The sequence below is a fragment of the Ovis canadensis genome, chromosome 8 (genome assembly GCF_042477335.2).
Source record: "Ovis canadensis isolate MfBH-ARS-UI-01 breed Bighorn chromosome 8, ARS-UI_OviCan_v2, whole genome shotgun sequence".
NCBI lineage: Eukaryota > Metazoa > Chordata > Mammalia > Artiodactyla > Bovidae > Ovis > Ovis canadensis.
Window position 1 is genome coordinate 47,371,912 of NC_091252.1, and position 15,521 is coordinate 47,387,432.

The 15,521-nt window shown below is 33.6% G+C and overlaps 1 protein-coding gene across 1 annotated transcript in view; it reads left to right on the forward strand.

Annotated features, from left to right (window-relative positions):
- ASCC3 (activating signal cointegrator 1 complex subunit 3) overlaps positions 1 to 15,521 on the forward strand; it is a 341,814-nt gene that overhangs the window by 223,505 nt on the left and 102,788 nt on the right. The window contains exons 22-30 of the mRNA XM_069599227.1: positions 787 to 941; positions 3,876 to 3,974; positions 4,921 to 5,089; positions 7,233 to 7,453; positions 9,310 to 9,395; positions 10,855 to 11,021; positions 11,130 to 11,275; positions 11,396 to 11,516; positions 13,652 to 13,794. Coding sequence (XP_069455328.1) covers positions 787 to 941; positions 3,876 to 3,974; positions 4,921 to 5,089; positions 7,233 to 7,453; positions 9,310 to 9,395; positions 10,855 to 11,021; positions 11,130 to 11,275; positions 11,396 to 11,516; positions 13,652 to 13,794 — 1,307 coding nt within the window. The remainder of the gene's footprint in view (positions 1 to 786; positions 942 to 3,875; positions 3,975 to 4,920; positions 5,090 to 7,232; positions 7,454 to 9,309; positions 9,396 to 10,854; positions 11,022 to 11,129; positions 11,276 to 11,395; positions 11,517 to 13,651; positions 13,795 to 15,521) is intronic.

Genomic DNA, 15,521 nt, shown 5'->3' on the forward strand with positions numbered 1-15,521 from the left:
TGTAAATATTTTATTAAAATAAGAGGAATCACTTTAGTTTCAAACTTTAGTGTACATAAAACATTTTGGTTTACTTATAAATGTGCTTTAAAAAGATTATATTATGAACCACCAGGACACATAAGAAATACTGATCCTATTAAAAATATAACCTATTTCCACTTAGTCGCTTGAATTAGAGTAGGAAAATGTTTCTAGGCAGTCACGTCTGTGATCCCCCCAATGCCACCCTGGTGCTTTCATGCATATCTATTTTTCAGGATCTCAACATTTAAAATATGTATATATAAGTGGTTAATTTTGTGCTAGATTGGCCATATTTTATATTTTATCTGTGTTTCCTGGAAATAGGCATGTAAGTTAGTTGTGTTTGATTACTAAAGCATTTTCCATCATGGTTATAGAGTTCTGAAATAGGCCTTGAATAAATTAATGACTTTTCACAAAATACTAAATATTTCTATAATGGGTCTTAGACTGACTAGGAGAAAAGTAGAACTGTTTATAGTAGTTTAAAAACTGTCAAGTTTCAGTAATTTTAAGAACCCTGTTAATAGCTGAAAAAAGAAAAAACCCTGACACTGGTTTTCAGAGCTATGAATTGCTAATTCAAGTTAACTATTAAAAAATATTCAAACATGCCAGGTCAAGAATGTCAACCATTCTACATAGCAAATCATAAAACAAGCAATAAAATCACCTTCTCTGAAATCCCATTTACAAGTCAGATTTTATTGCTTTTTTCCTGTCTGGACACATTTCTTCTAACTTATGTTTTCCCTGCAGGTCACATTCTGCATCATGTGAATATTGGGCTCAAGGTCAAACAGTGTGTTCATCAGATTCCTTCCGTAACGATGGAAGCATCCATTCAGCCCATCACACGGACTGTCCTCCGAGTGACACTTAGCATCTCTCCTGATTTCTCCTGGAATGATCAGGTAGACTTGGAAAACACCTAATTCTGCCTACATTAAGGAAAAATGTCTGTACTCCAGGTTCAACTACACCTCCCTACATCTGTCCTCAAGGCATATAGAAAATCCTTTAAAAAGAATATACATTGAAGAATCATTTAAAACATTATAGTAGTATTTACTCTCATCCTCAAGGTAAGCATGTGGTATAATAGATGAATAATACGTCAACCAATGAGACACCTTCAGAGAATTATAGGAAACCTAAAATTTCACGTGAAACAATGGTATAGTGGTTTCAACTCCATGGCGACTTTGCTTAATTCTATCCTCTTTCATTTTTTTTCTAGCTCTATGTACTCTGTCATTTTAACGTACTTAAAATTCAAGATTCTTCATGCTAAAAGAGCCCTTTTAAAATCCTGATGTTTCTCAAACTATCATTCGCTTCTTCACTATTAGACTTGTAGAAGGAGTAATCTACATTTACCGCCTGGTCATCTGACTCCCACTGAGACAACTACTTCAGTGATCACCGAAGACTGATTGCCATAATAAATAGCCTTTCCTTAGTTATCCTCCTTATTTCCATGAACATTAAGTGCTATACATTGTCCTTCTTGCAGATGTCCTTCTTTGGCTTCCATCCCTTTCCTATTTCTGTTTTTGCCCCTACTTCTGTACTTTCTTCTAAAACTTACCTGTTACTGTGTGTGTATGTATATATATACACACACATACACACGTTGAAAATCCACTCTGGATCCTCGGTCTCCTGCATTGCAGGCAGATTCTTTTACCACTGAGCCACCAGGGAAACCCTCAATAACTCTTAAGGTCTATCTTTGCACCAGTCGCTATGCAAAGAGTACAGTAGAAAAGAGATTGTAGGTACAGACAAGCAAGTGGCAGTCCTTTCTTTCAAGACGCCAGTGGGGAATGAAAATCAGTAAATGTAGTATAGCAGTGCCTACTTTATAAGGTTCTAGTTAAGTGTAAGTAAATATCGTCTGCATATTTATAATATTTGTCATAATGTCATCGTCTGTGTGACATTAATACCTCTTTAAAGTGAATGCATTTTACTATACCAAACCATAGTCCTAACTGAAATCAACCATTGGCCTTAAAGTGTCCTACCATTCATTGTTTCAGTTTCCTCATCTGTAAACATGTATTATAATAATAATTATCTTTCTCACAGAATTTCTGTGAGGACAAGATGAAAGAAAATTATACTTAATATTTTTGTAAATATAAAATTTATATAAAATATAAGATTCAGTTCAGTTCAGTTCAGTCGCTCAGTCGTGTCCGACTCTTTGCGACCCCATGAATCGCAGCACGCCAGGCCTCCCTGTCCATCACCAACTCCCGAGTTCACTCAGACTCACGTCCATTGAGTCCGTGATGCCATCCAGCCATCTCATCCTCTGTCGTCCCCTTCTCCTCCTGCCCCCAATCCCTCCCAGCATCAGAGTCTTTTCCAATAAGTCAACTCTTTGCATGAGGTGGCCAAAGTACTGGAGTTTCAGCTTTAGCATCATTCCTTCCAAAGAAATCCCAGGGCTGAGCTCCTTCAGAATGGACTGGTTGGATCTCCTTGCAGAACCATTAGCCACAAACTCTAGTTTTTATATATTGAAATACATAGAAGTTTTAGATTTTTTTACCCTATTTTCTTCTCTTAGGGTACATAATCTTCCACAATGCATTAGCAGAATGGAGTACTTAAATTATTTTCATAGCTGCATTTATCAGTTGGAATACTGTTGGCTGTAAGAATAGCAAATATGAGTAGTCTCAAACTGACTTAAGGAAAAGAAGATATGTGTGTGTGCTAATTCGCTTCAGTCATGTCCAGCTCTTTGCAACCCCATGGACTGTATGTAGCCCACAGGCTCCTCTGTCCACGGCTTCTCTAGGCATGAATACTGGAGTGGGTTGTCAGGCCCTCCTCCAGAGGATCTTCCTGACCCAGGGACTGAACCTGAGTCACCTGCAACTCCTGCAATGCAGTCAGATTCTTTACCACTTGAGCCACCAGGGAAGCCCAAAGAAGATATATCCTCTTACAAAATGATAGGTCCAAGGGTAGAATAGGCCCTAAAGATGACTGAGTCTTCTGTTTAATAATACTGTTACAGACACAGGATCTTTCCATCTCTTTTCTCTGCTGATACTTTTGGCTACTTCTCAAATGTATTCATGCTTCCTTGTTCGCAGTTAACAGAGAGAGGGAAAACATACTCCCTGCTTCAGCAGCCCAGAGCATGCACCTTTTCTTCAGCCTGATTGGGCCAGTACTGGCCATGTGCCTGTCCCTTGCCACAGGCTCTTGTGAGGGGGATACTATAAGCTGATTAGCGTATACTAACCAAAATTATTCTTGGAGGTGGGGAAACCTTCAATGTTACGTGAGGGAGAAAAAGAGATGAACATACTGAACAAGTCTAGGCTTTGTTAGGAATAAAAACAGAAAGGAGTGAATACACAAAACACAATATTTCTATCCAGTGGAATATTACCTGTTAGTAAGAAGGTATGTAGGACTGATGCATGCTATGACGTGAATGAAAGTACTATGGCAAGTGAAAGAAACCAGTCGCATATGATTCCATTTATGTGAAATGTCAAAAACAGGCAAATCTATAGAGAGAGAAAATAGACTGGTTGTCAAGAGATGGAGGTTGATATGATGGAAAGATAGTTAGGGAACAAGGTTCTTTAGGGGATGATGAAAATGTCCTAAAATTAGATTATAAAGATGGGCACAAAACTTTGTAAAAGTATTTTAACTATTGAACTGTATACTTTAAGTGAGTAAATTTTGTTAAGTAAATTCCATATGAATAAATCTGTTAAAAAGAGAGAAAGGAATGGGTTCTGGGAATGCTAGCAATAGAATCCCTTACTTGAATTAAAATATATAGTATTAGGAGACTATTTTCCTTCTAGGTCCATGGGACAGTAGGAGAACCGTGGTGGATTTGGGTAGAAGATCCTACAAATGATCATATTTATCATTCAGAGTATTTCCTGGTTCTAAAAAAACAGGTAAATATGTCTGTGTGACTCTATCCTTATTTTGTTGCTATCACTGAAAAGAAAATATAAACTAATTTCTGTTTTTACCTATTTCTGTATAATTTCATAATGCCATTGAAGCTTTATTTATTATGTTTTGTGTTTCTGTTTGGTTTTAAAAGAGAATAGTGATTAAATGTTACAATATTCATATATTCAATATGATTTTCATTTGAGAAATTGAATTGTAATCTTTCTAATGGTTTAAGGCCCTAGATTCCAGAGGGGTGGAATGTGTCAAATGGGTGGAATAAATAAAATTTTAAAAATTAAATGAATAAAAAATAACTTCAGGTGTTACATAGGTACAGTATTAAGACTACTGAATACATTCTATAAAAGACATTCTTTTTTAAAATTCCAAGAGAAAGACTCAGTTTGATGGAATTCTCTATGATGCTTCATTCCTAATTTCTCTTTTTATCAAAGAAAAACAAGCTTTAGGCCTGAGTGGACATCTATAGAATTTTATAGCAATATTTTATTTTCATTTCCTTTGTGTTCATGATTCTTTTATTTATGCCAAGTGTTCTGTTATTCCACTTATGGTAGTGAAAGATTTTCTTTAAATATTAAATGAATAATTCGCTAAACATTATGAAGTTAAATACTTGAATGAATGAAGTTAGGGAAATTATGATAATGAGTTAAATTGGTTACTTGATAATACATGATGATATGCGTATGTAAATATTATAAGTTGGGCATATGTTTTTCCTTTTATAATGTCAGATCTCCTCAGAGGATGACCACCTACAAGTTTCTGAAGTATCTGAATATCTCTATTTAGAAATCCAAGATATTTTCTTTCTCTTCAGTACATATTGCTGTAGATACCATTGTTTTTACAAGAGAATAATAAGGCCTCTATGCTACTAGAATAACCATATTCATTCTATACTTTATTTCACACTAGGTCATTAGTAAAGAAGCTCAACTACTGGTATTTACAATCCCTATTTTTGAGCCTTTGCCTTCCCAATACTACATCCGAGCAGTGTCTGATCGATGGTTAGGAGCTGAGGCTGTATGTATTATCAACTTTCAACATCTGATTCTACCAGAGAGACATCCTCCCCATACAGGTAACATGTGGAATAGTAACTTGAATCATTGATTTTCCAAAATTGTTGTTTGTAGTTCATGTTGAAAAGTATCTATGCTTTAAAGTTGTCTGAATCTAAATAAAAACCCATCTTATTTATCAATATAGTTTGAGAAGAGACTGTTCAAAATCAAATGTAGACCCTAATGGAGGCCTTAATTTGTTTTTTTAATTTGAGTTCCAAATACATTAAACTAAGCCTAGTTCAGTTAACAAGAATGACCCTTACTGTTGCTGTATTACTGTACCTTCATCTCTATAATCATGATTTCTCAAAAAATAATGAAATTGCAGTATCTATTGATCTGTTCATTGAAGAAGACTTTTCTGATTTTCTTTCATCAAATAAGCTTTGTGATATGTAGAATCTCAAAATAAAATACTTAAAAATGTCTGGTGCTTTATTTTTTGATTGAAATGCAGTTGATTGACAGTGTTGTGTCAGTCTCTGCGGTGCAGCACAGTGACTCAGTTATATATACATATATACACTTTTGATATTTTTTCCATTATGGCTTATCACAAGATATTAAGCCTAGCTCCCTTGGTATATGTTGGGACCTTGTTGTTTATCCCTACTAAATGTAATGATTTGAATCTACCAACCCCAAACTCTCCATCCCTCTCCTTCTCTTCCTTCCCCTTGGCAACCACAAGTGTGTTCTCTGTGTCTCTGAGTCTGTTTCTCTTTTGTGGGTGTTTTAAACATATACTACCAACCTCATTACTAGGTCTCTATGCTTGCAGTACCTGATTTTAACATGTATTGATGTTATATTTTAATTCTCATTTAATCCCTTCTTTGTTGAGTGGATAAGCATGTTTTACCTTATTTATGTAATTAGCTGATTTTCTGACATTTTTAAATGCAACAAATGTACCACTATGACATATCAATTGATATTAAAAAATATATGATGTAACCTCAATGATTTCTAGTTCTGTGTGGATCCAAGTATATATACAGGCATTCCACTGAGCTCGAATCAGCTAGGAAAAATCTTCATATTTCTCAGAAGTAAAACACCTTAATTTAACATTGTCAGTGAATGCTGAAATGTTTATTTTTTTAGTGTTAAGAATATGTCTATGCTTTGATTGGCATTACAAGTTAAGAATTCCTTGCTTCTTGATTTTCAGTGCTTCAAAACATATCAGATATTGTAATCTGGTATAAGAAACATACAGTTAGTTCTCAATCAATTACCTATGTAATAGAGTAGAGCAGTGGGGCAGTGATAATATTTTAAAAATTAGCTTTTTACTTTTAAATACATTTTTTGAGACGAGAACTCTCCTTACTTTCAACTTTGAAGCTGTACTGTGAAGATCCAACTCAAGATACAGACCACCATGTTCCCTTCTTGATTTTTTTTTTCCCTTCTTACTCACTTCACATAAGTAGAATCATACTTCATGGAATAATCCTGAAATTAGCTAACTGATACCTTTCCGGATTATAGGAAAACGAAATGACTGTCAAGTTCAAGGGTATCTAGGTATAACTTTATTTCTCAAAATCATTTTGATTTTCTAATCTCCTGGACTTCTGATGATTTACAGTTAAATCTAGTTTCTTTCCATGTTTTCTCAGCACAGTTATTTACCCAGTCAAGCTCTGATTTAAAACTCCCACCCAAGTTTCTTCTTATTTTATTTATTTTATTTTCTTCTTAAGTTCATGTTAGTTTGCACTGTCTAGAACAACAGTGCACTCAACCACTGTTTTGTCAATTATCTAACAAATGAAGAGTTATTTGTTCTTGGTAACTGTTCTACTACTAGTTTGCAAGTGGTTTTCCTTCTTCTACAGGTTGGTGTAGATTTAGTTTTCTTCTAAAACATGTATATTTCCATATACCACTCATTCAAATCTCTTTCCTGATTGGAAGATCATTAGCGCTGTCTTAGAGGGAGCTCTGTGAGAAAAGTGTTTAGTATGTATGTCAATATCATAATCATGGTAATGGGGAGGGGGGGAAGATCTATAACTAGTACATAAGAATTGGTTAATCCTTTTTTCCCTCTAAAGAATTAAGGATTATTATAATTTGTTTCAAAAAGACAGTATTTTATCACATGCATGTTCTCCAGTTTTGTATGTACTTGTTGAATCTTTTCAGAATTACTGGATCTTCAGCCTTTACCTATCACAGCTTTGGGCTGTGAAGCGTATGAAGCACTGTACAACTTCAGCCACTTTAACCCTGTGCAGACACAAATATTTCATACGCTGTATCACACAGACTGTAATGTCTTACTTGGAGCACCCACTGGATCAGGAAAGACTGTTGCAGCTGAATTAGCCATTTTCAGAGTCTTCAACAAGTACCCTGCTTCAAAGGTCAGTTGGAAACAATCATATATTTACATTCAATTATAAAACATAATTTATAATCTGTAAATTAGCCAGTTCTAAATATACTGGCAGGACTTATACTGAATAGATTTGCCACTCTCTTCTAAGTTTTCCAGGGGGGCCCAGATCAATATATGAGTAAATGGCCAGAAGAAAATTTATATTAACACTTTGGAGTCCTTTAGTTAGATTTCTAATGTACTTATTGGTGCTCACGTGTCCTTTCCTCATTGTAAAGTATCTATAATTCATAGGAAATTTCATTGTAAGATATGTAGTTCATAGCCATACTTATAAGAAATATAATGATTCATAATCATTAATCATAATCAAACCCTTTGGCTGTGAAGAAAATGCTAATATTTTAATAAATACAGCTGATTACACACAGGAAATACCAAGGCAGCCTTTATTCCACATTTCTCCAAATGGCCATGCTATTATTAATGTAAATAATGTGTCGAGTCAAATAAGTGTTGATTTTAAGCTTTCTTGAAATGTGAAGTACTCTCAGAAACCTTTTTTTCCAAAAAAGTGAATTTATTTGTTATGATTGAATTATGTGCTCTTTACCTCATCATTTGTGATTTTAGAAATGTTTTAACTTCCTTTTTTAATGATTTTCACTTAGTAGTTATTCTTCCCTGCTTAGCTTTATGTTTTCCTACTCTTAAGTTTATTATGTGGCTATGGATCCATTGAAAGTGAAAAAAAGTGAAAATGAAAGTCACTCAGTTGTGTCTGACTCTTTGTGACCCTCCAGACTGTAGCCTGCCTGGCTCTTCTGTCCCTGGAATTCTCCGGGCAAGAATACTGGAGTGGGTGACCATTCCCTTCTCCAGGAAATCTTCCCAAGCCAGGGATCAAACCCAGGTCTCCCACATTGCAGGCGGATTCTTTACCATCTGAGCCACCAAGAAGCTCAAGAATACTGGAGTGGGTAGCCTATCCCTTCTCCAGGGGATCTTCCCAACCCAGGAGTCAAACCGGGGTCCCCTGCACTGTAGGCGCATTCTTTACCAGATGAGCTACTATAGAAGCCATTAGGAGACAAATTAACGCAACCAGTAGAGCTCTGTTCTAAATTTGAAACATTTTATAGAGGAAAGAATTTTTTCCAGTAAGTAATCTGTATGAAAGTTTAGATTATTAAAGACCAGCGTTGTTTTTTTTTTTTAATTTATTTTTGTTTTTTAAATTGTAGAACACCTAAAATGTATGACTGGCATTGGCGTCTTCCATAAAGTCTGCATTAAAATTTAAACAACCAGATTATTTATCTGTATAATTTCAAAATTAGGAGCTTTTTTCATGAAAGAGTTATAACATATATAATTTATTATCTTCTAGTTTTTTAAAAATTTTCACATTATGTTAAAAGATAATTTCATTCTGTAACAACCAAGAGGGGTGAGATGCAGAAGGGAGTGGTGAGGAGGTTCAAGAGAGAGGGCACATATGTATACTTATGACTCATTTATGTTGTTGTATGGCGGAAGCCAACACAATATTGTAAAGCAATTATCTTATGATTAAAATTAAAAAAATTTTAATGATAATTTCATTATAAACCACCTAAAGAAAATACCAATGGTGCTTTTTAAAAAATATTTAAAATTTTCTATGTCAGTATTTTTATGATTTGTTACATTCATGTCTTACTTTGGCTAAATGTAGTTTAAGCTAATTAATTTTCCCATTAATTTAAAATTTTAAGTCTTTCAGTATTAAAAGATACATTTTTAAAGCTACACTTATATTTTGATAAATTTTGTTGAGTTTACCTGTATTTGAAAATGATGTCACTGTTTTCATGAGATCATTTTGCATCCCCATTTTAGGCAGTATATATTGCACCCTTAAAAGCCCTAGTACGTGAACGAATGGATGATTGGAAAGTTAGAATAGAAGAAAAACTTGGTAAAAAGTAAGTTCTTCCTTTTTCAGAAGATATGTGATGAATAATTGAAAAGGATCAAGAAATAAAAGATTTGCCTAAAACTGTTGAATGCTTTTAAATGATTTTCATTTTATTTAAAAGTGTTTTAGTTAAAATGTTATCAATATTCTCACTTGTTTCAAGATTGAAAAATGAAAGCCCTTAATTTACTTATACTTTTATTTGGCAAGAAAATTTTCTCAAAACTTTAGATCAAAAACAAAAGAAAAATAAGATATGTCTCTATTTTTCTTTCACACACTTCAAAGTAGCTTCCAAAAACTGCTTAGAAGGCATTTTGCATGTAAATAATTTACCAAAATAAGAAAAAAAAAATCATTGGAGAACATGACTTAAAAAAAATTTTTATCCTATTGACAAGGTTACTTATTATAATATTTTTTTAATAGCAAGATTGCATGTAACCTGAGTGACTGCTGGAGCATCACTAAATATACTATGACACATTCACACCATGCATAATATTGTCTTACTCTGTGAAAAAAATGAACTCTACATACTGAAAAATAGATCTTCCAAGATACTGTTTAAAGAACTGTTTTTAAGTATTCCCCTTTTGTTTTTAAAACTTGATGAAGAACATAACTATGTGTTTGTTTTAGAATGAGAATCAGGTGATGAGAATATCCATTTTGCAGAGACTATTTACTATATATATATATATATATATACTTTGAACCATCAAATATATTACCTATTCAAAATAATAAATAAAATGTGAAAAAATAATAAAAGGAACGTAAAGCTTTGGGAATGCTATCCTTGGAGGAACTAATCTTGATTTTTTTTTTTTCTGTTTTTTGAATGTCAAAACAGATATAAAAATGACTTCATGGTTACCTAAAATTTGGAGTTAGCCTTCAATTTTCCTTCTTTCTCACAATAATTCTGAGATCTTCTCAGAATGGGAAGACAATATATTTGACCCAGCTCACCTTGTTTGTGTCCTTATATATTTGAATTTGCCTATAATATCTAGACAATTTCAACCTAAGAAAAGAAACAAAATTTACACACAATTATATTCTTCATGAATACCTCCTTTTGTCTTAATAAGTTAACACTTTCCCTCATTAGAAAGGTGTTTATTCCAACATAAGGAGGAGGTGTGAGTTTACCTCTGTAAAATCACAAAGGGCAGAGACTTTGTAAACATAATGAAAACAAAGTTTGATACTCTTGCATATCTGCATAGAAGTTAGATTTCAGTGATTTGCTTTTATATATTCTTCATTTTATGGGAGGAAATCATCTTAGAGTCATTAAGAAATATCTGTTTTGGACTCAAGTCAGAAAATTTCAGAAGTCAAAGGGAGATAAATTAGTTTTAAGCGTAATAAAATTTTATTTTGAAGGCCATATTTTTGCTTTTCTAAGCTCATGTGTTACCTGAAAATTTTAAGGGATCATTTTTATTCTCCTCCAGAGTTATTGAACTGACAGGAGATGTAACTCCTGATATGAAATCCATTGCCAAGGCTGACCTTATTGTGACCACACCAGAGAAGTGGGATGGAGTCAGCCGAAGCTGGCAAAATAGGAACTATGTAAAGCAAGTCACTATTCTCATCATAGATGAGATCCATCTGCTCGGTGGGTACCACTGCATCTGAATCGTTTACAAACTTGGACTCCTCATACCTGCAGCAGCTAGCATCAGGACTTGTTAAATGATTAACGTCCATTATTCCTCTTTCTTAGGGGAAGAAAGAGGCCCTGTTCTAGAAGTCATTGTATCTCGAACGAATTTCATCTCATCCCACACAGAAAAGCCTGTTAGGATAGTTGGACTATCCACTGCATTAGCTAATGCCAGAGACCTTGCTGACTGGCTCAATATTCGTCAGGTATGTGAAAGATTGGTAAACCAGACATTTCATAGTATGGGTTAGGGCCTTATTAAGGAAGCACTAGAATATTATAAAGTATAAAAACTGGAAATGGTTTCTCTCTCATTTTTACTCTAGATGGGCTTGTTCAACTTCCGACCATCAGTACGCCCAGTTCCACTGGAAGTTCACATTCAGGGTTTCCCAGGTCAACATTACTGTCCTCGTATGGCTAGTATGAATAAGCCTACATTTCAGGGTAAGCTTCAGATATCCTGGGATGAATAACAGCCATTTTGTATGGTAGCCTTTAAATGCATTCTAAATGTCCTGGGCTTCTTTGAAAGGGTGGTGCTGCTCCAACTTCTACAGATATCTAGAACTATTTACGTTAACTGTTGAGGAATATTAATATATATTGAACTGACTATTGAAAGTTTAATTTCATAAGTGAAAATGTCTTCATAGTAGAATAAATATATGTACTCTAAAAAATCAAATTCTTAAAATTAATTTATTAAGGTATTATGATAGTAACTTGAGTAAATGACAAATAGAATATTTGTTTTAGACTCATAATATTAATTTTTATCAGAAATCATCTGAAAAATTTCAGTACTTTTTTTGGCTATGTATCTGTTTATGTTTTATATTTTGTTTTTCCCTTTCTAACAAATTAGGCAGGCAGGAAAGATTTAAGAATAACACTCCTGTTTTATTGAAACATGTTTTCGTGTTTAGGCTGCATAAGGAATATTTATTATATCAATTAAAAATAACCTCCAAAATAAATTCTCTAATGTGAACTGCTGTTGATTGTGAGGTGACAGTTGTGAGGTGACTTTTTAGCTGCTGTAATTAGCCTTATGACAGAAGCAAAGTATTGATTGTGAACTGGAGACCAATCTTGGCAGTTCAGATTATTTACACCTCCACAGAAGCATTGTACAAAATCACTAATGAACAATAAATCTGCCGTGAACTGTTCAGCCACACCTGTTCTTGCAGCAGCAAAAATCCATTAAATGTTTGAAGTTTAAAAAAGAGGCAAATTCATTCATTCATGATTATGTGCACCAATGATACCAATATTGTACTAATATGTGTATTTTGAATGTATCTCTAATATGATTTATCAAAGTATTACCATTTGCATTCTATAAATTCTGATCTACTGTGAATGTGTTAATTTTTCATAGTATGTTTGATAGATTGGTTCCAAAGGAATGACTGATCCCAAACCGGTGATTGAAATGAAGCATTTCATATTATGTAAATCAATAGTAAATTAACTATACCTACACTTCTCTAAATATTGCATAAGTACAGCAGCTATCCTTGTAAACTATTATACCTGTAGTGGATCACTATATTTCTTTGAGTTTATATTTATGATTTTGTGATAGCTTTATTTCTCACTCTTAGGTATAAATATAGCCAAGGTCATGTCAACATTTCCATTTATGAACCTTGTTCTTTTAGCCCATAAAAAGAAATTCTGCAGCTCACCTTTCAAACAAGAAATTATAAGGAAGCTGTACTTTTTAGTATAAAAATTTCTAATATCTCTGTTTAAAGAGACCTGTGTACACATAAGTATAAATTCTCCTTGTACCATTTTATCAGTATTTTGGAACCTATGCATAGCAAAGAAACTTCAATTCCAGTTAAGTCAAATGATTTGTGTGGCTATTTAAGTAATATTTTTTCAGTCTTATTACCCAGTTTTCAAACTACTCATCTTCTGTGTTTCTACTCCCTATGTGCCATCACTCAGACATGGATTCAAGTATGGTATTTTCTTCAGCTCTCTTCTGCATTCTCTTATCTTCCCACTTTAAACCTTATGCTTATGTTTTGGGGAAAACATTTTTCTGACATATCTGATTAATTTATTGATACAAACTCACTTAATTTTTCTATCTACTGGTGACAGGACAAAAATAAAAGGAATTTTTTGTGGCTTTCCTTCAACCCCACCCCTGCCTCAGGTCTTGATTCTCTCTCCAGACCCCAGGACCAGCTAATGCTGCAATAGCATTGCTTGGCCAAGCAGAAACACAACTCAAAAATAGACCTGTACAGTTGTATCCATATACAGTTGTTTATGGAGAGTCTCAGCTTTTAAGTCTCCTTCCTTGGCAGGTCAGAACTGAACCAGGAGTCAAGATATTTCAGTCTTCCCTATCTTGGGCAGAAAATTCCCCTAAGTAGAGACAGCTACCTTTCCTTTCCTATCATTTCTCTAGTATAATGTCAGAATTTCATGACCAAATTAAGAATTCAATTAAATCATTTACATCCTTAGTTTTCATGCATTTATTTGATATTCTAATGAAATTCAGATTCTGGTTTAAGTGGCTTACTATTTTATTTTCTACAATTTTTCAACAGCAATTAGAAGCCATTCTCCAGCTAAACCTGTTTTGATATTTGTCTCATCAAGACGTCAAACTCGTCTTACTGCTTTGGAGTTGATAGCATTTCTAGCTACCGAAGAAGATCCAAAGCAGTGGTTGAATATGGATGAAAGAGAGGTAAGCAACATATTTTAATTCTACTTCTTATTCCTGTCAAATTAGTGTGTATTGTAGTATAATGGGAATTACATATATAGTTATGTTTAGTTTTAATCTATTTATTACCGTTGCTGTTGTTTTTAATTCATGTCCAACTCTTCGCAACCCTGTGGACTGTAGCCCACCAGACTCCTCTGTCCACAGGATTTCCCAGGCAAGAATACTGGAGTCGGTTGCCATTTCCTTCTCCAGGAGAGATTCCTGATCCAGGGATCAAACCCATCCCTCCTGCCTTGAAGGCATATTCTTTACCACTGAGCCACCCAGGCTTCCCATATATTACTGTATTTCTCCCTTTAACTTCATCACCTATGTATATTTTAATATTTGGCTAAGTTTTTTCCATAATATTTGAATGTTCACTGCTCTTGAAATTCATAATCAATTTTGCAAAGTTAACTTTGTATAAACTATATAACATGACCATCTTCAAAAACTTAGAAAACACTGATAAGTAAAGCCTATTATTGTCCTTTAAGTAATAAGCATCATTAAAATGTTTTCATATCTGCATAATTCTATTATATGACTATTCCATTGTACTTTTCTCCTATAATTAAATAATCATTCATCTTTATTATTATGGGTTTTTCTTTATTTAGAGTGATTTCCTGAGTACAGACTTATAAATTTAAAATTAATGGTTCAAATAATGTAGCCATTTTTTATAATTTTTCATACACACATAATTACTTTCTAAAAGGGCTGTACCAATTTTGATTATCCCTATTGATGTATGAACTGTCAGCAGTGTATGAGAGTAACAGTCTCAGTATATACTCACTTGTTTTAATTTATTGTTATAGATCAAATGTTTCTTGTTTTAGTGTTTTAATGTGTGCCTTCATTTTTTTGTAGTTGAACATTTTTTTCCATATATTTATTCTCTTTTGTCCCTTCATTCCTTTGGGTTTTTATCTGTTGCAGTACAGCATTTTAAAAATATATTTGTGTGGGAACCTTACCAAATTGAAATACCATATATCCATGCATACACCCCTAAAACTTTATACAGGCATACCTTAGAGATATTGTGGATTGGGTTCCAGACTACTGCAATAAAGCAAACATTGCAGTAAAGCTAATCACACAAAATTTTTGCTTTCCTAGTGCTTAATAAAAGTTACACTTACACTATACTATAGTCATCTAAGTGTGATGTAGTATTATGTCTTTAAAAAAGTACATAACTTAATCCATTATAAAAAGACTGTATTGCTAAAAAAAAACACTCACCATCATCATCTGAACCTTCCATAAGTCATAATCGTAATATCAAAGATCACTGATCACAGATCATCATAACAAATAAAATAATGATGAAAAAGTTTGAAATATTGAGGGAATTGCCAAAATATGACACAGAGACATGAAGTGAGCAAATGTTGTTGGAAAAATGGTGTCGATAGACTTGTTCAACATGAAATTGCCACAGACCTTCCGTATGTAAAGGAAAAATAAAGCCACGTTATTTGCAAAGCACAATAAAATGAGGCATGCCTGGTATGAGGCATGTCACTCATGAAGTATGTTACTTTTTTCCATATGTATGTGTTAGTTATATATACATGTATTAACCTTTCATCTGCTTTATTAGTAAATTTTGGTAGTTCACTGAGTTAGTTTTTTCAAATGGCAGTTTTTGCATTTTATGTGAAACAGTCTGTTAATATGATTCTTTGTGA